Genomic DNA, 27,010 nt, shown 5'->3' with positions numbered 1-27,010 from the left:
TCCAGACACCCATCACTCTCTGTGTATAAAAACTAGCCCCCACGCATCTTTAAACTTTGTCCCTTCTTTAAACTTTATCCATCTCATCTTAAAGCTATGCCATCTAGCCTTTCACATCTCCACCTTGGGAAAAGGCTTCTGAAGATGAGAATGAAGATATCTTGAATTTATATTTAAAGAAGATGAATTTGAAATTCAACATCTCTCAAGTTATTTCCTAGAAATAGTAAATGCTAATGAGACTTTGAGCTTCATATTTCACATCTCATTATATCACAGAAGATGCCATTTGGCTCATAGAGTCTACTTTATCCCTCAGAGAAACCAATCAATTCCTCCACATGCAAGTATTTTCACATGGGGCCATTGACACCCCCTCAATTTTCCACTAGCCACATACACCAGACAATTAACCCCCAATCAGCACATCTTTGTGATATGGGAGGAAACCAAAGTACTGGAGGAAACGCATGTGGTCACAGACAGAGCCACGCAAACTCCACACAGACCACATCAGAGCTCAGATTCAGTCTTGGGTTACTGGAGCTGTGAGGAAGCTGTAAGACAGCTGTATCGTGTAGGTAGACTGATTATTTTAGAAAATAGATGAATAGACGTTACCTGTTCTGAAGTTTCACAGAAAAGTACTTTAGTGAGGCAACTAAGATACAGAAAAAATGTGTAATCATTGTACAATGGCAATGTAGTGTGAGAAAGCTGAAAGAAAATATGCTCTTTTGTGCACCAAGGTAAATTCATCAATTATGTGTATTCTTAACTGGTGTATTTTTCCATCAACAGTATAACAAGGTTTTTATAAATACCTTTTATATACCTCCTTATAAACATTAATTCTCCTGATTACATTCACTTACATTCAGTAACAATAACAATATTTTTCATTATATCTCGACACGTGACAATAATACCCTGATAATCATTTCCTTGAGCCATTCTCCCGCAGATTGTGCTTTTTAAATGTGTGGGGTTAGCTACTCTATATTCCACATCAGGGCAGCTATACCTAGATCTTTTTATTTAGTGTTCAGATGGGCTCTTTGCAGGAGGTATTATGAAAAGTGATTAAAATATTGGAGACCTTTTGATTTTTTTTTTTAAACTGCAAATTGTGCTGAATTCTGTCAATTCACTACAAACTGGGAATAGGAACTGGAATCGTGGTGTTTTATTACCTCATCATTTTTTCCCTGTATATTTCAGACTTAATCATGAAAGCTGGACTTTCTAAATCTAATCACCTGATTTGCATCTAAGTTCCCATAAGACAGGACTTCTTGATGCAGTCTGATAAAGATCAGTCGATTCATCATGGATCATTACATTGAAAAATGACACAATAAATAATCTACTCTCACGTCAGTTTCAGCATCAACCATAGAATCAACCATAGATCAGCCATGATCACATTGAATGGCAGTGCTGGCTCGAAGGGCCGAATGGCCTACTCCTGCACCTATTGTCTAATTGGAATTGATTCTGGATCTTGGTATTTAGCAATGTTCCCATTACCTTTGTTTTACTTTTAAATGTTAAAATATTAAATAATATTTTAAATGTTAAAATATTACTTTCAGATCGGGCTTCCTTTTAAACATTCAGCAGCTTATTTTGGGTTCTCCTCTACATAAAGGGAATCGAGTGATGAAAAGTGCAGAAAAGTCACCGTGAGATGAAAAAATTTGGCCATGATCGACTTAAAAGTTGTAGTAGGCCTGAAAGGTTCAACGGTCTCCTCCCACTTTTGTTTCTTGTGTTCTCGCACAAATAGCAGCAAAAATTACATATGGACCAGCAGAATGCTGCTTATTGCACAAAAACAGGAGAGTGAAGTGCAAAGAATCAATGATTTATAATTTTTGGACATATCAAACACAAATGTAATGCTCCTTCTTCACTGTCTCTTTATGCTGCAATGTACTATTTTGCCAACTTCCTATCCATAAGCTTATAAAGAAAACAGAACGTTTTTTTGTTGCTTCTGGCATTGTGTGTGTTCCATTTCATCTGTGCCTGTGTTCAAACATTGTGGTAAGTTAGTAGGGCAGCTGAAAGAGAAGTAGGATTTGTGGTACAGCTGCTTAATGACCCCACCATACATCTTGGAAGATTTGTTGCTTTCTCCTTTCCATATTGATTCATTGATTTTCAGAGTGTTCACTAGTGAGCAGTATACTTGAAGACTTTGACGTTGTGCAGAGGTATACACTAAAATGGTCAGTCAAATTTTTATTTGCTTTTTTTGGCAGTGGTGGAGGGAGGGAGGAGGGAGGAAAGAATTTAAATTCCTTAATACCTCCCTGAGCCAGGAAAATATTCAACCCATGACCCTGACTAGAAAGTGGGTGGATTGGCTGAGAATAGATTTGGGATCAGTTTAGAATACCTGAGCAAAGTCTTGTCAACAGCCATTTTTCAACTTCATGCATGAAGATTGACCAGTTGGGTAAGATACTAGAGGGTCACCACAAGGCTCAACCTCATTAAGGGGACTATCCTCCTTGGGAAGAAGGAAAAAAGTGGTTAAAAATAGAATGCATCTACCATGCTCCAATAAAATTCTGCACTAAATTTGAATAACAAAGCTAATGATACAGAAATGTATCTTTAAGTTTATTTGTAAAATATCTAGTATTAGCTTGCTTTCTCTAAAACATGGCAATTAACAAATTAATTTTATGATGGTCCTTTTAGAATGGTGCAGGCCTTTCAACTTTTAATAAAAATTAGTGAAATTTAAAATACCTTTCTCCTTTGCTTAATTGTTTTGTAATAGGATCTCGACAAAACCCAGGATGAAATAATGAAACATCATGCTAGTATCAGTGAACTAAAGCGGAACTTTATGGAGTCTGTACCTGAACCTCGCCCCAGTGAATGGGATAAACGCCTCTCGGCACACTCGCCTTTTAGGACCATGAATGTCAACGGACCAATTCAAGCCGGCACAGAAGAAGTAAGTTTGTAATTGTAATTATTAGCCAAGTATGTATGATATTTTGTTCCTTCATTAAAATATAGTTTTCTTGCAATAATACATCACAGAACCAGATGCAGAAAACAACTCTTTTGACTTTCTTTCAATTCCAAATGCCTTGGAAATGTATGACTCTTTCTGCCAAAAGATCTGGGTGCAGGGTCAATTAAGACGGACTATTGAAGTATACAGGTAGTTCTGCTATATCATAGTTGTATTACGAATAAATCTTGTGTTGTAGAAAATTGCATTAGCGTACCAGTTGTATCAATGGGGGAAAGTGGGGTTAGGGGGCTAGAGAGTTTCAGATTCACTAACAACATTTTTTCCTGCAGCATTTTCAAAAGCAGGGGGTTTTTTTAAGTAGTTAAGTTTATTTTTGTTGCTATAAAATAAAAATACTAAAGGCTGTGTATTTTACTGTAAAAATACTAAAGGCTGTGTATTACATTGTTAAATGGAGTATCATTGCATAAGTATCAATAGAAGTGATCGTTGTCAATTTAAATGGCTTCCCCATGGTGAATCTAGTAGCTGTGTTTTTATGAAATGGTGGCGTCTGAATGCTGTGGTGAGATTATATGTAAAGGTCTTGCTTGCAACTCTTTTTTCTCATTATGTCCAAAGTAACTTTTAAGTGGTTGTCTAGTTCCCAATCAAAATTGCATTATAATCATTTCAGCCCTTGTAATACAAACAGTATTCCCTAATTCATCAATTGCTTTATGTAAACTCACATTATAGCAGAACTGGATAGTTGAGAATTGACTAGAGGCAGGAATATGTTGAAACACCAACCAGTCATGATCTCAGTAAATGGTACAGTAGGCCAGTGGCTGTAGAGTTCCTGATCATACAACAAACTTTTTGCAGAGATTTGGAAAACAAATGGCCTGCGTTCTCATAGTTCAGGAGCAAAACAAGAGACAGGCTGAACTTGAGGTGAAAACTGCCGGAGTTAGAAATTGAAATAATTTCCACAGCTGGCTCTAGAAGCTCTTATCTAAAGTGCCTGCCACCATAGCTATATTACATTTAATCCGGCCAAAAAATGTATCCACCTTTCTTACTTGACCAGTTTTAATGTATTTATAATGAAAACACATACAGGCAACACCAGCGTTACAGCTGTTGATCTAATGGAAGTTTGCTTCCCTCAATTCATAAATCACTATCCAAATATTCGCTCTCTTTGAATTTATGTGGGGGGGAAAAACGTAGGTAAATGTAAATTTTTTTTTTTCAATTCTGGTTTCTTGATGCATGTGCAGATAACAAGAATTTGATTTTATAGAGAATCACGATATTGATTGTTTTCTAGGAGTGCAACCCTCTCCCCTCTCCCAATATAACGCAGTGGCCACCTGTATTCTCGCAGGTCCTTTAATGGCATGTATATTTTTATATAAATTCTTAAGATAAACAAAAAATGCTGGTGTGATACAAATTCCTGTTTGATGTATTTCCAAGTTATTTTAAATCGAACTTTGAATTCCAAGAAATGTTCAAATCTCAGTGCTTGTAAGTCAGCTTACATTGCATATCTTGTTTTTTAACCTCTCGAGTGAGGGGCCTGCAGTAACAAATGATCTTGTTAAATTGATTCAGATGGGATTAAGATATTACATCAGTGATTAATTAGAACTGAGTGGTGCTTGAAAGAATGGATGGTAATAAAAATCGAGGTCCTTATACAATCTTGTTGAACGTTTAACCTTTTAAGATATTCTTTTGTGTAGCTTGTTCCACATTTACACCCGTAATATTTACAATGTTTGAAATCTTATCCTTTACGAGTTTGAAATATACTTTTAATTCGTATGCATCTGCTCAGATATTGGATTGGTTATTGTTTTATTTTGGCACAGTGCGATCCAAAGCAAGAGTAAATCATATTAATGATCGTTTTCAGGTTAAAATTCTGTCAATTGCTAAATCGATGTGGGCACTTCCAGTAGCACAATCAATGTTTTCCATTATCAGACGTGCACCAATGATGTGCAGCATATGTTTTAACTGCTTGGAAGTCCCAGGTCCAGAAAACAACCTTCATTGAATTATCACTGGGGAAAAAAAAATGCAGAGCACAATGTGTTGCGTTCTTCATTTATTTGCCATTTAAAGAGTCACTCTGCTGACATCAGGACAATTTGCAAGGCAACTCCAATATTTGCTGGAGGCATTCCAACATTCTCCTCTGTGTTCGCATAAAGAGATTGTTGGAAAAGGTAACTCGTGAGAAAATTTACGTCTATGATCATGCTATTTGCAGACAACATAGGATCAGACTAGCTGTGGCAGGCAATGCAGGAACCCAGCTGACTCTCAGTGAGGGGGTATGAAAATGCACAATGGTTAAGACGTGTCTTCTGTGCAGCCTCCCTCTTTCCCCTCGGTATCTTGTATGCCAGTCATGCTTGGTTGTCTGGGGATAGTGCCTTTACTGCTGCTGATATTTTCTGAGAGTTTGCAAGGCAAAGTGTTAACTAACGTTACTCCTTTTTGGACCCACTAGTCACAATTGAATGTATTCCGAATCAGAAACCAGGCCCACACAGTTACATGCTTGTTCTTAACACATTTTCCATTCTCTTTGTGGGAGGACCTAATTTGGAACTAGAACTTCATGCAGTGATCTTTCACCAAGAGTGCATTTGTAAAATTGTTTTCCGTTAATCATTTGGAAGCCTAATCCGATAAAATGTTTTGAAAAGGCTTGCCTGCTTAGAAACCAACCCAAAAAAGATCCTGTAACTTTTGCTGCCTTCATCATTATTCAGGAAATCCCATAGTAACTAATCTCTTATTTCCTGAGTATGGCTTCTTTCACTTTGGCTGCAGTTGAAAATTAACTAGATTTGTTCATCTCAGGAATTGCTTTTTGAGTGAAAATTGCCGCAAGATAAAAAGGAGCAATAACAGAGCATTATTAATTAGGTTGAATTTATTTTGTAATTTATTCAATTAATACGTTGTTTAAAATATCTACAACCATTGTAAGCTGTGAGGTAGACATTTCGTAACTATCTAAATTCCAAAATTCATGCCAAAATAACAATTGGTGTGATGTAATTATTTTCTGATTTAAGATCATTGACCACATAATACATAGACATAGAAACATAGAAAATAGGTGCAGGAGTAGGCCATTCGGCCCTTCGAGCCTGCACCGCCATTCAATATGATCATGGCTGATCATCCAACTCAGTATCCTGTACCTGCCTTCTCTCCATATCCCCTGATTCCTTTAGCCACAAGGGCCACATCTAACTCCCTCTTAAATATAACCAATGAACTGGCCTCAACTACATTCTGTGGCAGAGAATTCCAGAGATTCACCACTCTCTGTGTGAAAAATGTTTTTCTCATCTCAGTCCTAAAAGATTTCCCCTTTATCCTTAAACTGTGACCCCCTTGTTCTGGACTTCCCCAACATCGGGAACAATCTTCCTGCATCTAGCCTGTCCAACCCCTTAAGAATTTTGTAAGAATTTAAGAACATGCGAAACAGTGGTGCAGGTAATAGAGTTGCTACTTCGCAGCCCCACCTCTGGTGCCTCTACCATTTGCATTTTCCCTCCTTGATTTCCTTAGTGTGTTATACTTTCTTAGCGCATTCCAAAGACGTGCAGGTTGTTCGGTCACTATAAATTGTACTTTAGTAAATTAATCTGGGGTGGGTGAGGGCAGTTAATGGGAACGTGGATGTTTCCATGCTGTATAACTGACATTTGATGTAGATAAGGACATAAATATTAGGAGCTTTCAGCCATTTGATCCTGCTCTACAGTTCATTAAGATCATGGCTGCATTGTGCCCATGTCCTTTGATTACTTAATATCCATAAATAACACTTTTAAATGAAAGTAATGGCTGAATCTCTGCAACCATCCCAAATGGACAATTCAAAAAAATTCACCATCCTCTGGATGAGGGAATTGAAGGCAATATCTCCAAGTTTGCGGATGACACTAAGCTGGGGGGCAGTGTTAGCTGTGAGGAGGATGCTAGGAGACTGCAAGGTGACTTGGATAGGCTGGGTGAGTGGGCAAATGTTTGGCAGATGCAGTATAATGTGGATAAATGTGATGTTATCCATTTTGGTGGCAAAAACAGGAAAGCAGACTATTATCTAAATGGTGGCCGACTAGGAAAAGGGGAGATGCAGCGAGACCTGGGTGTCATGGTACACCAGTCATTGAAAGTAGGCATGCAGGTGCAGCAGGCAGTGAAGAAAGCGAATGGTATGTTAGCTTTCATAGCAAAAGGATTTGAGTATAGCAGCAGGGAGGTTCTACTGCAGTTGTACAGGGTCTTGGTGAGACCACACCTGGAGTATTGCGTACAGTTTTGGTCTCCAAATCTGAGGAAGGACATTATTGCCATAGAGGGAGTGCAGAGAAGGTTCACCAGACTGATTCCTGGGATGTCAGGACTGTCTTATGAAGAAAGACTGGGTAGACTTAGTTTATACTCTCTAGAATTTAGGAGATTGAGAGGGAATCTTATAGAAATTTACAAAATTCTTAAGGGGTTGGACAGGCTAGATGCAGGAAGATTGCTCCCGATGTTGGGGAAGTCCAGGACAAGGGGTCACAGCTTAAGGATAAGGGGGAAATCCTTTAAAACCGAGATGAGAAGAACTTTTTTCACACAGAGTGTGGTGAATCTCTGGAACTCTCTGCCACAGAGGGTAGTCGAGGCCAGTTCATTGGCTATATTTAAGAGGGAGTTAGATGTGGCCCTTGTGGCTAAGGGGATCAGAGGGTATGGAGAGAAGGCAGGTACGGGATACTGAGTTGGATGATCAGCCATGATCATATTGAATGGCGGTGCAGGCTCGAAGGGCCGAATGGCCTACTCCTGCACCTAATTTCTATGTTTCTATGAATAAATTCCTTCTCATCTCAGTCCTGGTTAGCCCACCCATAATTGTGAGATTGTGACCCTTGGTTCTAGATTCCACTACCATGGGGAAAGATCTAGCCTGTTGTGCCCTATAAGAATTCCAATTTTAAAAGGTCACATCTTAATAGACTGGGCATCATGGGCCAACTCATCATTGCTAGAACTGGAGTAGTGTACCTAATAATCCAGGTTTAGTTTTACTCGTTTTCTATATGTTTGCAGTGATACCACTGTAATCCTATACTCAAAGCCATTTAGTAAAAAAGGGTCATATGCCATTTGCTTTCCTAATTGTATGCCTCATCTACATGTTGGCTTTTCGTGACTTGTTCTCAACTCTTTTCTGAACATCAACATCTGTCATTCAGTCACCATTTTTGGTTTTGTATAGTAACGTGAATGACCTAAAAATAAATTCTACGTTGTTTTTAATCAGCTATGCTCTCATTCAACCCATCTATAATCCTGCACCTATATTTGTACCATCATCTAGTTTGGAATGATGATGTTTGGTTCCCTGCAGAAAGCCACTGATCACACCCTGCCAACCTGTTAAAGGCCAATTGATTCCCATTCTTTGCTTCCTGTGCGTTAACCAATTTCATTCATTAATGTTACATTACTCCCAATTCCATCTGCTTGCAGTCCAACTTTCTGTGGGACCATCTTAAAAGCCAACCGAAAATCTTAAGTATATCATTCCCATATTATTCGACATCATCCCCCTTAGATTAACCAGTAGATTAGCCACAAATGATTTTCCTATCATAAATCAATTTTGACTCTTCTCAATCTTGCTCTTCTTTCTCAGTGTCCTATTATTACTGGCTTCATTTTGATTCCAGTTTTCCAACAACTGACATTTAGGCTAACTGGTCATTAGTTGCCAGTTTTTCTCTCCTTCCTCAACTAGTGTAGTCGCATTTGCTGCTCTCCAATCCATGGGGGCCCTTCCAGAGCCTGTAGAATTTTGAATGATGATAGCCAATGCATCGGAAAACTCTATAGTTATGGTTTTCAAAACCATGGAATATAGATCATCCTTGTGGCTTCTCGGCTTTCATTTACCACCAACTTCTCTAGTACTTTTGTTTTAACTAATGGCAATTTTAATCAGTCCCTTGATTCTTTCTAACAGTTATGTTTGCATATGCTGTGAAGGCAGAAACTGTTTGTTTCACATTATAAGTTCTCTCTGTTAGGTACACACATTTTTACTTTCTAGCCTTTTCAGTTTTACATAGCTACTGAAGTTCTTGCTGTCAGTTTAGATGCTTCTCAGTAGTTTACACTATCTACCTTATCAGTTTACTGGCCAACCTTTGAGTTCTAAAATGCTTCCAATCTCTAGGCCTACTGCTATTCCTGGCAAATGTACAAGCCCTTTCCTGTGACAATACTATCTTTAATTTCTCCTGTTGGCCACAGACATTTCCTGTTGGAGTTTTGTGCATTGAAAGAATATCTGGATTTGACAAAAAAAAATTAAATGCTCTCAATTATCTGTCTCCTGCTTTTTTTTAAAGGAACTTTCCAAACAACCACAGTCACAATGCTGCTTATAACTTGGTAGTTATCTCTGTTAGATTTAAGAAACTAATCTTGGATTTGTCTTTTAATTAGGTGTATGATAAGTAACCCATCTCTTTGTTGTTGCTAAAGCAAAAGTACATGTGGTAATTGTATCTTATAGTATCTAAAACTAATAACTTTATCCACGTACAGGCCATGGTAATTTCAGGATTGCATCCTGAAAAGAAGCTTGGTGGGCCAGAGGTAAAGTGGTTACAATTGTCCTGTGAATGCTGATATTTTATTTGCTCAAGCAGATCCCATCAGCGCTGAGTTCTATTTTAGTTGCTAGACAAGAGACATCAGTTTTTCTATTCTTGCAGTTCCAAAAACTAACTCTGAAGATTTCCCAATGCTACAGCTTTATGAATGCCTATTAAACAGTGCATGGCTGGTTAAAGGTTGCATGAAGTAATGACCATACTTTTTCCAAAATAAAAGCTACCAAAATGCAAGTGAATGCAAGTGTTTATAATATTTTACATTTTATTCTTGTTTTTCCTTTCCTCCTTTTTTTTTCTAAAATGTCACTGTGGCTATCATTTTTTTTTTCAATTTTGAAGATCAAATTTAAATATCCACCTAGGAAAATCCCCGAAACCCAAGTCCTCACCACATTCTTTTGATATTTTTCCCTCATTTGCCACCTTTGTTCTATTTTCTCTTTGCACACCTTTTCTTTAAATTTCATACTTACTTTCCCATCTTGCATTTGTTCAATTATTTTCTTCTCTTGGTCTTCTGTCATAAAAGCAGACAAAGAAAATGCCTCTGTTAGTACAGGAAGAAGATGAGGTAAAAGAAAAGCAGGAAACCACAGGGACTGCGCTTGCACAAGAAAGCAATGAAGACAATTCTCAAAAGGTTTCCATTCAGATGCCTGATGACAAAAGTAAAACAAAACCTTGTCACCCCTATTCGATTGCACTTCACCGCCCTCGTGTTTCCTTCATAATGTCACTACTAATAGTATTTGTGATGGCAGTTTGGTGGCTTATCTTTATATGACCAAGAAATGGTGCTGTAGCTGAAACCTTTCAAAGCTTGTTCTTTTTTGAGCTGTACTTTTTTAAAATTCTACATTGTTCTGAAATTCCTCTCTTTTTAACAAAATCCTTGTCCAAATTGTTTTTCTTGTTTGTCATTTACTAAACTGTACTGACATGTTTATTTCTGTTACGCTGAATTGAATGAAATCATCAATGTTCTCCTCTCTTTCCTGTGAAGATATCTATTTGTGTTTGTGCTATGGTATGCCATGTCATTTGTAACCAGTTTCATTACAACATTAATGAAGATTTTGCCATTTACATTTCACACTTTAAATCCCTTTCAAAGGTGGATTTAACCAAACTCTTGTTACTGAAGTAAAATAATTTGAAAGGTGGCACTCACATTTTCTGTAAAAATTGATGGTCTTTAAGAAATACAGCCAATTTTGAATGTATTTCTTTGATCTGGTTTTAAAATTGACACTTATTTACTGGTGCTATGCTGTGAACCAATGATTGTATATTAAAAATGTTAATAGCAAAGTATAATATTTAGCATTAATGGCAGAAAGATACTACTTTCAGCTTCAGTTAATTAAGGACAGGTGAACTGCAAAAATATTCTAACATCTCTATCTAGAATGTTGTATTTAAGGACAGAATAGTTGATAAATTACTATATTAGTATTTGCAGCACATCAATATTTCAAAAATACTACAGTTTCCATTAGGAATAAAGATAGTATTAAGACATATTCAAATTAAAAAAAAAATTTAATTGCAAGAGTTTACATTTAATTGTGAGTGGATAGCCAAGTGCACTAAGACAGATACAGTAAGAGTATTATTCAGTCGGGTGTAAATTTTCTTTATACTTTTAAGTAAAGGAGTTCACGATAAGCAGTTTAATTTTGTTATGAAGTTTGCTGTGCATTTTGTGGTAAACCCAAGAAAATGTAATGAGACCTCAGTTGCCATTTTAGATTGATGAATCGCCAGGGCCTATTTTTTTTTCTTTTTCTGGCATACCTCAAGTTTGTACTCTAGTCAGAAGAATTCAGTCTAAAACTCTTTGTGTATGTCATGTGTGGCAAGTTTGTTTCAGGTATATAATATGTACACAGAGACCAGTAGTCGCGTGCAATGATTAAACAGCGTGCAAGACCCATGGTGTATATCTAATATAGCCATTGCCTTGATCTTCATATGATCATTATTATTAGGCATAAGTATTATTGTGAGAGGAGCTTTGTGTGTATGGACGAGACTACCTGCATACGGCCTGTGTAAGTTGCCTCTTGAGATGCAGAAAATTTCTAAGCTAGGATGTTGTTTCTGCCTGCAAGTATAAAGCTATGATACATGCACCATGATATCAGCAATTTGATGCTTTTGTGAATTAGCATAACATGGGTAATGGCATGCCTGAGGAATTCAAGGCTTTATTTATGTTCATTTATCCAAATGATTTAGCCTTGGTATGAAAGAAGTGAGATCAGTGTTTGCTACTATCAAGGTCAAGTGCATAATAAGTCCTGAATAAAATGAAAAGGAGACTGATCTTTTACCACAGTTATCAGAGTTTTTTGGACAAAATTTGAATGAATATGTAGGCTTATATAATGTTGGAATTATTACAAATGAAAGAATAGAACTATCGGGAATCTAGATAGATTTTAAAAAGCAAGAAGGGCCAGAAAAAATGGTGAATAGAATTTTGTTTAATATATGGGCAATTAAGTTTCTATTAATAGAAAAAATGTGCCTCAGTTGCATTCATCAGCACTTCTAGGAATTTCAAAATATATTAGAACCATGTTCTGTAAGAGTTCAGGAAAACGATGCCAGAAATGAGAAATCATAGTTTTGAGGGAAAAGGTTAAATTGATTTGTTTTTTCATCTGAAAAAATTAAGTTAAAATTAAATCTTAAGTTATACAAAGTTATTATTTCTATTTTGTTGGAAAATTGGTAAGGGGTGAATATAGAATCAAGATTAATGTTGGGAGGTTGTTAAAAGAATATATGTCCAACTGGAATCTTGTTTCAGCAAAAGATTTTTCCTTTGTAAAATGTAGAAGGATTTTGTGCAAAGTAGGCAATGGATTAAAGGTATGTAATTGAGGAACTTGGAGCTGTACAACTTAGAAAAATACCTGCTGAATCTCCTAAACTCAGTTCAGTTTCATTTATTGTCACATGTACCGAGGTACAGTGAAAAGCTTTTGTGTGTGAACTAGTCAGCGGAAAGACAATGCATGATTACAATCGAGCCATTCACAGTGTGCAGATACATGATAAGGCATAACGTTTTGTGCAAGATAAAGTCAGCAAAGTCCAATCAAAGATAGTCCGAGCGGCAGATAGTAGTTTAGGATTGTTCTCTAGTTTTGGTAGGATGGTTCAGTTTCCTGATAACAGCTGGAAAGAAACTGTCCCTGAACCTGGAGGTGTGCATTTTCACACTTCTATATATTTTTCCCCATGGGAGAAGAGGGAGTGACCAGGGTGCGACTCATCTTTGCCAAGGCAGCATGAGGTGTAAATGGAGTCAAATGGAAGGGAGGTTAGTTTGTGTGAAGGTCTGGGCAGCATCCACAATTTGCTGATATTTCTTGTGGTCTTGGATGGAGTTGTTCCCAAACCAAGCTGCGATGTTCCCCGATAAATTGTAAATTCTACCAGTCAATCAATAGCTTGCATTTTCCTCCTCTAAGTAATACAAAGTGAAATTCCAGGAAAAGGGCTGCAAATTTGTAATAGGATTATTCCAAAAGTATTTAGTGATAATGTAAATGCCTAATGGTTCATATGAAATCTGTTTGGCTCTTATAGAATGTCAAGTGTATTGTCGTCTTGTTTATTCACTTTTTAGGGTCTGTGCACGTTAACCACATTTGATTTTTTTTTTTTTCTATTGCAAATCTCAAATTGTGGAGTTCAGAGGCAAATAAATAAACGATGGGTCTTTGTCCCAAACATTATGGAGGGCACTGTCCCTCATCATATTTTCTCCTTAACTTTGTCTGCATCAGTCAAAAAGATATATACAGTTAAATAAGTGTTGCAGAACACAACCAGATCACAAATTGAACATAATAATCAAACTAAAAGATAAGACGTAACAAATTAAACAAAAGACCTGTCAGTTAAAAATCCAACATGCTCGAGTTCCTTTATTCCTTTGCAATGATAAACTGTCCATATTATTTCAGCAGCATCACAGAATTCTTAGAAATGGAGAGAAAACAACACACCCTCCCCTTCCAATACACAGTTCAATTACATCCTGCCATGATAATTTTTCACTTGGATCCATGCTTAAACTTTTTCTTGGATGAGATGGGAGAGAAACCTAAACAGAGGGGTTAATTATTTATAAAACCCACAACCGTCAACAAAACATACGAGTGCAGTAAGTCAGTATAACATTTCTTCTAATAAGTAAAATGAAGCTAAGAAAGGAAATAATCTATAATTGTGGCAATATTCCTACAGCAATATTGTAGTGAAGTAGCACTAGTTTATGTACTTCAGCCTTTTAATTGAAGTCACAGAAGTTGCTCTTCCTGCTAAGCACCTACAAGTCGATCAAAAGTGAAGATACCATTTTACTCCGTAGCAGCAGTAACTGCAAATATTATGGTACTTGATTTTGGAAATATCTTGTGCAAGATGATGGATTAGAATTTGTTACTTGAAACTAAAAGGTTGATATTAATATAGCTTACATAAATAGCATCTGTAAGAAGAGGCACAAATTTGGGATAGCTTTGTCTTCAAATGGCGAACTGATGTGCCAAAGGTAAATGTATGTAGCATCTAAACAAATAGCATGTAAATAATATGTAAGACTGAGTAAGTTATCTTAAAATAACCCAGCTGATAAATTCACATCAGCAGTCATTGAAGTTTGGTCAGATTATTGGAAGTCCTAAATCAGTAGAATTACGTGTGCAATGTTCAGGATGGAAACTGGAAGCTCTCTGATGATACTCGTCTGCAGAAAAGTTATTCAAATAAAGGTGTTCCTTTGGACTTTCACATTGATGAGCAGGTGCTTCACAGTTGCATCTCAGGTGGCTGTGAAATACAGATTGCAAATAGAATTGTTGTGAGTGTGGTGGTGTAAAACAGGCAGCTGTGTATAAATATTTTTAGCTGTTGTAACGTACAGGGCAAGGTTTTTGCACTGGGGTGGGGGAGAGCAATTGGTTTGTGGGGGAAATTATATTAGGAGGCAATCGTGAACTGTAAAAGCAACTTTTGGAAACAAATTGTAACCTTAAACCAGATATTTCAATTGTCAATCTGAAAGAAAATCAAAAGTTCAATCTAAAGTTTAGTTTAATAATTTATTTTTATACACATAGTTTGAACTTTAACTGAGTAGCGTCAGATAGTGTAGATAGCATGTGTTCCTTTAATGAGTTGTAGTGCTTCCTCAAAGTTTGAGCGAGGTCTGAGTCTAGCTGACAGCATTGTAAAATGATAGGACATTACAAATTTCCAATTTTTTTTAATGAAGTTATCTTCATTGTAAATTAGTTTGATTTAAAAATTCCATTTTGTATAACTTGTTGTTTTTGCTTACCTGATGAAATCAAATGATAAATACAGAGTAACTGTAAATTGTACTGAGGCGATGATCTAGATGTGAATAATTGAGGTTACCACAGTGGAATTCTTCCCTCAAGTAGTTCCTGTAAACAACTTTCCAGAATCTATCAAATTGATTTAAATCATTGGCAGTACATATTATCTCTCAGAACAAGAACTAAATATAATTAACCCTTGCAGTAGAACTTTGTATATTCCTGAATCTCTCTTGTACATGTGTAAGGAAAATAAACACTTTGTTAAAACTAGATCTGCCGACTTATTGTTTTATTTTAAACTGTGCTAATAGATCAGCACTTTGCTTTCTAATTGGCTTTGTTGCATGTTAACCATAAGCATTACAGAAATTTATTAAAATTGGCAAACCAATATATTGAGAGAATAATGTAAATACTTTAACGAATTGTGTGATTCAAATTACCTCAACCGTCAGAAAATCTACAGATTTCCTAGGATTATGTGTTGTGTAACCACTATAATTTAGAAGGACATGATGAGATTAGAGGGTATTTTATTTTGAAAATGGAAGTTTAGTCAATTTAATGCTTTTATTTTAAGACTAATCCAAAAATTGGTTGCAAGGAAATTGAATATAAAGTATAGTGTAATATTAGATGTGTTAATGATATTGGACTTTGATTATTAAAAATTCAACAAGGGATTTAATATAAACTACCAGTGAATTGTGAAGTTTGAATACGTCAAATATTTTCTAATTTTAATGAATATTCTATTTATTGTGTTCATTTGCCTTATTATGTTCGGGTGTTTTGTGGTTAGTTGAGGATTGTACAGTCGGCAAGCATCTGCACATTAGTTAAGATGATTGCAATTTGATATTGAGTTACTCAAACCTTGTTCTTTAAACTGAAGGGTGCGATGATATGGATGCTTTAATGAAAAGAGATGCAGAGTATGTGTATATAGCCCTGTATCCGAAGATGGCCTACACTTAAAATAAATAATTATGTTGGATTAAAGAAATTTGAGGTGCACAGAAAATATGGTAGTAAGCCTTCCTGATTACAATTTTATTAATTTTAACTTGTACACAACCAGATTGACAAAGCAACGAAAAGTTGGTAATAGCTGCAGTGTAGGCAATGGAGGGCAGTACATGCAACGGAGGACACAGAAGGCTGCAGTTCACATTTTGAATGTGAAAGAGCTTTGTCTTTGTGTTGTTGGCCAATGAATTATTATTTTAAAGACACTGTAAACTGCAGATGCCGGAATCTTGAGCAAACAAAAAAAATGTGCTGGAGGAACACAGTGGGTCAGGCAGCATATGTGGAGGGAAATGGACAGACATTTTGTGTCGGTACCCTCCTTCAGTCTGAAACATCGTCTGTCTATTGTCGTCCATAGATGCTGCCTGTGCAGCATCTGTGTTCGTTAAGCACTTTTTTTTCAAACCATTACTTTGTTTAGCAGTTCCTATTGTAAAATGAATGCTTATTCATGATATAAAAATCAACAAAGTGACTTTGGAGATTGAAAGCTAGGTTTTAGAAAAAGGGGATTAGTGTAGTGAAAGTCTGAAGAAGGGTCTCGACCCGAAAAGTCACCCATTCTTTCTCTCCAGAGATGCTGCCTGGCCTGCTGAGTTACTCCAGCATTTTGTGTCTATCTTTAATATAGTGAAAGACCTATATTAAATGAGATTTAATCATTTAATTAAAAATGGCACACTAAACAAATTGTGTTTTTGTTTACATGTGTATGCTTGTTCATTCCTGATTACGATTTTGCGTTTTACTGTACTTGTTCCCCTGGAATGGTGCGCATACAGTAGTTAACTTGAATCTTTAAGCTCCGAATAATGTGATCACATTCTCTAATGAAGAATTTGTTAATGCCAATTATCAAAGCCAAATTAGTTTTGAGAATATTTATTTTGAATATTCTTTGTGTTGCTAATAATGTCAAGCCAACTTTTGCAATAGCCAGTTTAGTTCCATAGAAATTGGTTGCCATGGATATGAACCTTAGATCTGCCAAAGTCCGCTGCAGCATTAAAATCTAAACTATGGATTGTTGCTTTGATTATTTTAACTTTTAATTTTGGTCAAGTTTGCCAACATTAAATGCATTAAATATTGATGTTGCTCTTATAATAATACTTTGGAAGACTTTACATTAAACTTTGGCCCATTTACAACGAGACATACTGTCAAGTTTCAGAGCATTTGTGTATAATGTAAAACAAGTTCTATAATGTGTGTGCATGATTAAAAGCTTTTCTCATACAATCCTTATTTACTTTGCATTAGGATGCATTGAATACAACTTTTTTGCACTCAGCTGCAACGTGTTAAATTATTTACTATCTTTCTTGCAATAAAATGTTGCTGATATTTTGATCCTTGTTGTGCTAAAAAGGCTCTGCTGCCAAACATCATTCTGGTTCAAAACTAATGCAAAATCTGCTATCTTATGTTAGCCATATTTGCTTGTACTTCAAATTCGCTTGTTACTGTAAAGGATAAGCTCAAAATAGTTTATCTTAAAAATTGTTCATGAAGTAGGATTTATCCCTGCTCCTAATTAAAACCTTATTTAAACTTAGGAACATTTCATGAATAAAATTAACAGTTTCATTCTGAAATTTCCCTAGTGTCTAAAAGTATTTTACAATATAACAGTACCTGGACCATCTACAATGATCTTTTTGGAAGTGAAATTGAATTTGGTTCCCTGGACCCCTGATTTCACATGATCAATGTTGACCATTTCAGATGATCTCTCCTCTCCTGGAATTATACCCACTATTACGAAAAATACCCTCTGTGTGTTATATAAAATGATTGACATAGTCGCAAAGTGATTTGTTTATGTATGGGGTTGGAGACTGCTTTAGTCTACAAATCAGGTCTGTAATTCATATTGCGTATTGTTCAGTATATAACATTTATTACTAACATTTATTAAAATCACATGATTATGGAATTGACGAGGTAGAAATCTGCTGTCTCCCCTTGCTCCTGTGATATAGTAATGTGTGCATTGTTCTGCACATTAGAAATTGATGGTCAGTGAGTTTTGGAACCCCAGTGCATGAGAGCTTCTGTAGCTTCTGCAAATGGCGCTCATATTTTGTGGCACTAATGGTGATCAGACTGAAGAGGTGCAACATTCTTGCCGTGACTTTTAATAATTAAAACATTGAAGAGAAAGAAGGAGGTTGTTTGTGTTGTATAAGGAATGTCCAGATTGCATTGCTAATGTGAATGGCGTCTTGTTGATTAAGTTAATTGTCTTTGTGGTTGGTCTTCCTTTTTTGGACAAAAGGTGAGTTTCATCACCATTCTACTTAATGATATCTAATTAAGCACTTCAGTCATTCCTACTCTGTACATTCACTGTGTTGCACAACCAACAGGTGAAACTACAATAGTTACTGGTGAGTGAATCGTAATACTATGCGCAACGCAGTTTACTTTTTATTTTGATGGCATTCCCTGACACATTGCTTATTTGTATCTGTTATAGCCAATGATTTGTGTTTGCTTGGAATGGAGTTGATGAACAATATCCTTGTCTTGACCTACTTAGGCAGCTCTTCTACATTGTTTAAATTTTACTTATTCATTAACTTGTGGAAAACTATATGGCAAAGTTTTCGTTGGCAGCGTGAACTTCTATGCAAATGCATTTTACTGAATTTTTAATGGTAGATTAGATTGCGGTTCACTATCATTTTAAATTTAGTTTGGGATTTGGCAATATTATGTTAGCAGTACAATTTAAAGTAACTGTGGTCTGGAGCAGTTACTCTAGGGCATCAGATAACCTCTGTTTCCTTTCACCATCAGATTTTAGTGGGGCAAGAAATGGCACTTGTAGTTACTTTAGCAAAACTGCAGTCTACGTAGGTCAAGGAAGAGCCTCTAATTTGCTTTGGTACAATTTATTTTCCTTTCCCACTGAATTTAAACAAAATGACAAAGTAATGTCATGCGGCATCACCTTTTGCTTGTTTTCTGCTGACCAAATAGCTGGTGCACATGCTAATCTTATTTTGAGGCCTTTACTTTGGTTGAAGCATTTATAATTATTTACAAGATCGACGAAGAACTTATTCCAAGAGGGGTTAAAATACTTGTGAAAAATGGAGGGTGTCCATCTGAATGATGAATTCATGGAACATTGTGGCTCTTTGGTAATACTTTGGAAGACTTTTACATTAAACTTTGGCCCAAAACCCACTGTCCAGGTTCTGAGCATCTGTGTATAATGTAAAACAAGTTTATTTTCCAGGCCAAAATAATGTCACCGTCATAATCACTTTTCTTGACCTGTTGGATGAGAGATTTTGTACAGCTGGTCTGAGCAGATGCAATCCTTTTAAATTATATCTAAGACACTGCACTATATTGGGAACAAGAAAGGCCTAGGTGAACGTGAGGCAAAAAAATAATTGCTGTAAGCTGTTATACACACATTTTTAAAAGTAGGAAATTAATCATTTTTAAAATTCACAAACTATCTTTTACCCTCTGTTAATAGTATAATATTGTGAAATCTACAATTTAAGGTATTTTATTCATCAAATATTAGCTTTACAGTTATTTATATTTTAAAAAAACTAACTCAAACAAGTTAAAGGTTTCTGTGAGATGTGAGAAGCTTTTACTCTGGAACAGTGAATTTGAAACAGATGGAAATGCCCATCTGCTACTTGTTTTATTTAATTGGTCATTTTCCATATTACTGTCGACTTAAACACATGAATCTATTATAACAGTATTGGAGAACCAATTAATCTCAGGTCATTGCAGGATAATATTTTTGATAAACCATTAAGGCTAATAATGCATTTTTGTCTTTTGGATGCCAAATATTCCACTTTTATTCATGGATGGTTCATAACTTTGTAATTGGTTCCTATCTTTTCATTTGAGATTAATTTGATGTCAAAACACACTCTGTTTTCTTAAAGAAAACTTCACTTAACATTGATTACAATCAGGGTCCGATATCCTGAAATGAATAATCATGATACCTAAAATTCATCTTATTTTATAGGTTAAGAACATCTATTATCTCTCGACTTTGTTTTTGTTCTCGTCCCTCATGATCATTCAAGATCTCATTTGAATAAGCCGCACACAATCTACCTCATAATATTTGAAACTAACAGTAGCTATGTTAGGTTGCTACTTGTTATTTTGCAATTGCTTTCTTTATTGCCGTAAAGACGTACAGACCTACCTCATGGGTTTGAAAATTGACGATGAATATATGTGTTTGATATTTTGTTGCCTACAGTGTGATCAATGGAGTCATGACATATTCATCTTCCTGGTCTTTCAAAAATAGATTTGATGGGCACCCAAGTATTTTAAACCCTGTTAAGGTGTCTCTTTGCCCAGTTGATTACTTAATTATGCAGTTTATTTTATTTTCTGCAACAGGTTTGTAATTGGTTCATATTTCAGAGCATGCTGCTTGTCACATGGATGTACATAACAAGGCTGCAATATCCCTCTATCAGTAAATATCACTTCTGTATCTCTGATGTTTAAGATCGACAAAATTGTAACCACTTCAGACAAACTGATTTAAGAATAGGACCTTGGTAAATGGGTTAGTTCAGCAAATTAAATACTTAACATTCACATACCTTGTTAAGTCTGGAAATCTTGGGGGGGAAAAAGGGATAATGAAGCTTTAAATATTTTGACAGGTTTATCCATCTGTTTTTGAATCTTATTTTTATAGAATAGAGCTTTGGAGAAGGGTTGGATTAAAGGACTTCTAGGTAGCATGTTCTTAAATATCTATTAATTTGTTTAACGTTTCACAATTTGCGACTATAAATCAAGTATTGGTTTAAGCTAAAGAAAATGCTCTGTTATATTAACAAAGTAGCATTCTGATTCCATTATCTGTTTTAAAACATTCCCTTATTGCATGAAGCAACTATGTCTTGCAAATGAAGGAAAGCAATTCGAACGCACGCCTTGTTTATGTTTTACTATCATTTTAATCCTTAAATTCAATCTTTTTCTGATGTCTAACTTACCTTATTACTCTTTCTTCTCTTTCTTTCCTTTTCTCTATTCTTTCCTATTAACTGTCTAGAAATTAATAGAAGGCCTATATGGACATTTGCGTGCCAATGAAAAGCCAGCAGTATTCCAGGCAACCTGCTTCTTTTATGCAACACCAGAAAAGACTGCCAGGGAAGGACAAGTGCAGACTCCAAATAAAACTGCTTTGCCTTCCTCTATTTTACATGCTCAGGTGCTATATATATATGTTTTATTCTCAACTTACTTGTTCTACTTGTATTCATAAACACAATTTATTTTATAAGGGCATATGCTTTCACACTTTTTTTAAAAGCTGGTCAATCTTTAAGCTAAAAAATGTAAATGAGATCTTCTCCCCTCTGCAAAATGTTCAAATCTAGGCTAGACTCCACTTTCCGCACCAACACAATGTGAAATAATATACAAGATTTATTTTCCTAAAGACCAAAATTAGTTCATGTTTATCAAATACAACTACCATTTAACCCAGAGATATGTTTTTAGCACGTGGACATCAAATTGCAGCATTCATGTTCTTGTTGCTTGCATTGGATTTTTGCCAGCAATGTAGCTGAGGGTATGTTTCCTCTTTGGCCATGTGCCCACTAAGTTCTACCCACATAGCATAAATTTTCAAAAATGCAGTGACTTTTACAGTGCAAAACTGAGCAACTTTTTACTCCAGCAATCCTTTATAAAATAGAGACATTTTAATGTGTTAATTCTTTTGATATTAACTTCGAGGTCTTGCCCTTAATGCTACTTTCAATTTACTTTTATTAGATTGAATTTTCACTCATGATTAGCACCAGAATCTGGACACAACGTGAAGATAAAATTGGGATGGAGGACGGGTCTATCCAAACACTTTGATTGATAGCTTGATTTTTATGCCAATTGATATTAATTAGGTTTTATAAGTTGATGAAAGAAAATGTGCTATTATTTGTTGGATGTATTTTTCCAATGAATGTTTCATCTGTGAAGGGTACTATTGATATTGGAACAAATTATGCCAAGACTGAAACCTCGTATAAGATATCACTGAGCCTTGCTATAATATTACTTACCCATAAAAATGCTATTATAGAACGGCATGGAGTGTATTTTCCCCTTTATAAATTAGATAAAATTGCTAATGTTTTTACGTTAATTATTCCTTAAATTTCATTAAATTAAAGGTTTTAGTGTTGCCTCATTATTGCAAAAGCACGGGCAATATTTGAATCCAAATTGTAATCAGTCCTTCATTTACACAACATGAGTCTCCTCAGTGTAGCCAGAACATTTTTTTAAATGCAATGTTGCCAACTTGATATTTAATTTCAACTACAACTCTGCTTAATAATAATTTTCTTTAGGCCTTACATTTGCCCGTTTTCTTATAGAATATGGATGACGACCTGAAATCAGAATTTGAAGAGCTGTCAGAGTGTGTAAAGATTGATCACAAGGCAGAAATAGAGGGACTGAAGCTTGAGAATGGCTTCAGCATGAGACAAGTGACTGGCCCGTTGGAGTCTCCACTGAGACATGACTCTGACCCTTCCTTTCTGAGTAACAGCAAGGAGGAGGAAGAATTCTGCCTCCTTCAGAACAAGGAGCTGAAGTGGCAGAGCAGGGCAGATATAGGCCTGGACATGCAGCCTGAGGTTTCAGAGGAGATTGAAGCAAAGGCCCTCATGAGCTCTGCTTCTCCTCAACTAAACCACCATCTGAAGGAAGGTGAACAGAAAGAACGACCTTTAAAGATAAATGCCTTTCATTACAATGAACCTCCTCGGCTAATCCGCTGCTTTCAGGTAAAACTGAAATCAGGAAACCACTGGGTCTTTTCAACTTCCATCAAACGGATTTGCTTTCCACCATGAAAGCAAGACACTGCAGCATGTTGATTTAACATTAACCTCCAAGTGAATCTGACTAATTTTAGCTACCTTCAAAATGCGATTTGCGTTCTATATCTATTTTACGGAAAGCAAAGGGTTTCTTGGTGTCTACTTGCTTCAGTGTTGATGGTTTCTGGACATGGGAAATGTCGGTAAAGTACTTGTCAATCCAATTTGGAAACTGCAACAAATATTGCCTTTTGCCTGATCGCTATCCTCTCTAAACTCTGACCAGTTCTGATACTAATGTTGGCTTTTGCACGGTGATTTATTAATGGTGGTTATAAATGGTGGCAGTTATGATGATTAACACTTCATTTATCCAAGTAAAAGAGCTATCAAAGATTGATCCTCATCTCATGATTGTCAGTGGGCAGCAGTATCTGACACAACTGATTTGTAGGCCATGCATTTTTTTTTAAATTTGTTCAAGTTTAACTGTACAGTATCATTGGCTTTGGCCAGAGTTGAACTATAAGAAGATTGTTCCCACAGGTTGTGCAATGTGGTGATTACACTGCATTGCCAGCAGTTAATGAATGAAAAACAAATTTGTGTTTTCATGTTTACCTTCAGTTTTATTTCCTCACGAACCTTGCTTGGACAACTTAATACAACAGCTACTATTAAATTCCTCCTAAAAAAACCCCCCATAAATATTGAATGTCAAAAATATGCAGATGCTGGAAATCTGAAATGAAAACGAAGTGCTGGAAACACTCACCAATTCGGCCAGCATACTGTGGAAACAGGCGGGGTTATTGGCCTGAGATGCTGGCTCTGTTTCTCTCTCCACAGAATGCTGCCTCACCTGCTGAGTGATCCCAGCAATTCCTGGTTTTATTAATATTGAACAATATAATTGATGCACCCTTTGGAATCTTGTCACTTGGGTTTGTTAAATGTACTTATTCATGAAATGTCCCTATGATAATAGCACATATCACTAGCATCTGATTTTTTTTTAAATTTACATTTGGAGAGATAAGCGCTGACAGTTATTGATACCAATGGTGAAATTAAAGGCCTGTGTCAGAAATGCTCCTTTGACATGAATATTGCAGTTTGTGTTGGGGGATTGCTGTGTAAAGCCTGAACTGACTTCAATGGCAAAATAAAATGCAGGCTGCATTAATGTCAATTTGGATTCAATCACAGCATTAATTACTGCTGTTTTGTGTTACTGCTGGACAATCCCTAAGTTATTTTAGGTATGCAGTGAAAGAAGATTTGGAAGAGCTCTCACTGTTGTGCTCTACAATACTGATGCAGCACTGATATTTGTTATGTCATTGGTAAAAGTTGCTTACTGTGGCCAGTTATATAATCTCCTTTGGGGAAAACTCAGCAAATCTGACTTTCTTTTTCCATTTGGAACAGCCGCCACTTGTGAAGACTCAAACTGTGACCATCCCTGACGTGCCACCCTCTGAAAATGAAATTGCAACCAATGAAGTTCCTGTTGTTCACACAGAAACAAAGACCATCACCTATGAAGCAGCACAGGTTTGTAATTATTCTGAGATAAATTTGTTTCATCGCAGCTTGAGCATTCGATTAGAATTTTGTGGCACCTCTTCGGGAAGGCGTCAGCACACAAAGCTTATTCAGTGAACGGGTTGAGCCTTACAACTTGGGGAAGCTCTCAGGTCTGATCTTGCCGTGTTTGCTATTTATTAATGTCAAGCAGCTGGTTTTAATGCCTCTGGGTTAAAGTGTTAAAATTTAGTCACAGTTATGTTTGTATTCACCAGTAAATTATCTGTATTGGATTGTGATTCTGTGGTCTTAAATTGAGGACTTTGTATTTTGGGGACATTGTGACAAATCAAATACCTGCTACCAAGATGCAGGACAGAATGCCACAGGAGATCCTTCTTCCCTGTGGCTATCAAACTGTGCAACTCCTCCCCCTTCTGTCGTGGGATAGACTGAGACTTCCTTCCCTCCCCTTCCTTCCTTCCCTCCCCCCCCCTTCCTTCCCTCCCCTTCCTCCTCCTCCCCTCCCTCCCCCCCCCCCAATCTTTACACATCCCCAATCCTTTCTACTCCACATTTTAATTTCCTGTCTCATGTATGTTGTGTTTTCACGACTGTTGGCAGATCAATTTCCCTCCTGGGATAAATAAAGTTCTATCGTATCGTACCTGCTTGCATTACTCTTACCGATATGGCATATAATAAGGGTGTGGGTAACTAGCAAATACCACGGATTGCAGGAGAGCAAGGGACATTTATTTTAATTTACCTCTGAATGTGCCTTTCTGTAGGATTCAACTCCATGAAAGCCCCACATAGAATATTAAGGACTGTGACATGTTGCATCATGTACACCAACTTTTCAGTTCAACAGCCCGACATTTTATTGTGTGTTAATGGGCCTGTAAAGCTGCAGCAAGAAATAATTTCATTGTTCCGTTGCTTGTACATATGACAATTAAACTGTCTTGACTTGATTCCCTTGACATTTTGAGGAGTAAAAGCTTTCCTCCCACAAAACTAATTAATTTGACATAGTATTGGAGACTTGTCACTGTTTAACTTTTAGTTATGTCACCTGTTCAATTTCTGTAATCTTAAATTGTTTTTTTGAGTGTTTTAGATGGGGTCTGTTGGCTCTAGAATAACATTGTCTGCAAAGTCAGCTAATATAATGCACAATTGGCCAGCCTCCCATCTTTCACAATCCATAAACTTGAGTTTGTTCTTAATTCTGTTGCCAGTATCCTAACAAATGCCAAATCCTGTTTATTCTTCACTGCTATGCTTTTTGGCCTTCATATCCACCAGCCCCTCAGTATTACAATCCCCATCCTGGTTTTCAGATCCTTTTTATAGACAGCCCTCCCTCCACAGCTCTGCAATCCTTTCCAGTATTAAAACTTTGAGAACTTGGGGTTCTTCCAGTTGTGGCCTATTTGCCCGCTGTCTCCTATCGAGCAGAGGCAGCTAGGCGTTAAACATCTGGGCCCAAAGCTCTGAAATGTATTTCTTAAATCCCACTGCCTGCCTTCTTCTTGTGCTGGTTATTACTACTGAACACCCATTAAACTACTGAACACCCATTTTAATAAATCTCCATTCTGGCTTGTTGTAATTTGGTGCAGACAGGTGATTGTAATAGTGATGGTGAGCCTGGGGTATTGATGACTGCTCAAACTATCACAGCTGAGACTGTGTCCACCACCACAACCACACAGATCACAAAGGTAAGGATAACGTATTCAAATTCCGAAAGATTTCCATTGAATATTTTGCTGATTCAAAAATGGTGCATGTAACTTTTCTAATATAATACATTTATAAGATGAATGAATTTACAATGTGTAAAAAGATGCGCAATGGTATTTGTCAATGCTGTTTCCCAGTCAGTTATAGGAAGTATTCGGTAATGACACCAGTGAGTGTACACATCCCAGTTAGTTTTACATCACTATAATCAATGCAGTAAAATTTATAATGTGCTTTCATTTTTTTTTTGTTCCAGATTATTAAAGGAGGAATTTCAGAAACCAGAATTGAGAAACGAATTGTAATCACAGGAGATGCAAATGTTGACCATGATCAGGTGAAAGCCCTTTTTTTTTTTTTTTTCTGTGCCGTGAGTTGATAGATTATATTTATAAAACTATGTTTTGGATAAAGATATCAATCCTCATATGAATGCAAATAGTATTTATCTCTCAAGTAATAGTGCTAGTATTTCTCAATACACCTGGTACTGTCCGTGAGTGACTAGTTTCATAAATAACAAGGTACTTGGATAAACACCGAAGATAGACACAAAATGCTGGAGTAACTCAGAGGGACAGGCAGCATCTCTGGAGAGAAGGAATGGTTGGCGTTTCGGGTCGAGACCCTTTTTCAGACTGACTTAGATAATGTTATTAATTAGTTCCAGAGAATTTTATCACACTGAAATAATAAATTATTATCATATTTCTGGACAACATATGCTTTAGCCTGGTCTCTAGTTTTCCGATCGCAAGATTCTTA

General features: G+C 36.3%; 1 protein-coding gene across 15 annotated transcripts in view; it reads left to right on the top strand.

Moving 5' to 3' along the window:
- Positions 1 to 27,010, top strand: part of LOC116988342 (protein 4.1-like) — a 102,536-nt gene that overhangs the window by 70,001 nt on the left and 5,525 nt on the right. For 6 of the 15 annotated variants that reach the window (XM_033044947.1, XM_033044948.1, XM_033044949.1 and 3 more), the window contains 6 exons: positions 2,795 to 2,974; positions 21,175 to 21,336; positions 22,514 to 22,927; positions 24,395 to 24,520; positions 26,122 to 26,223; positions 26,502 to 26,582. In XM_033044947.1, coding sequence (XP_032900838.1) covers positions 2,795 to 2,974; positions 21,175 to 21,336; positions 22,514 to 22,927; positions 24,395 to 24,520; positions 26,122 to 26,223; positions 26,502 to 26,582 — 1,065 coding nt within the window. The remainder of the gene's footprint in view (positions 1 to 2,794; positions 2,975 to 21,174; positions 21,337 to 22,513; positions 22,928 to 24,394; positions 24,521 to 26,121; positions 26,224 to 26,501; positions 26,583 to 27,010) is intronic. The other 9 variants (XM_033044960.1, XM_033044958.1, XM_033044956.1 and 6 more) reach the window with 5 other exon arrangements.

This window comes from Amblyraja radiata, chromosome 27 (assembly GCF_010909765.2).
Source record: "Amblyraja radiata isolate CabotCenter1 chromosome 27, sAmbRad1.1.pri, whole genome shotgun sequence".
NCBI classification, from domain to species: Eukaryota; Metazoa; Chordata; class Chondrichthyes; order Rajiformes; family Rajidae; genus Amblyraja; species Amblyraja radiata.
The sequence above is the reverse complement of the archived record's forward strand: the minus strand, read 5'-3'. Positions and strand labels throughout refer to the sequence as shown.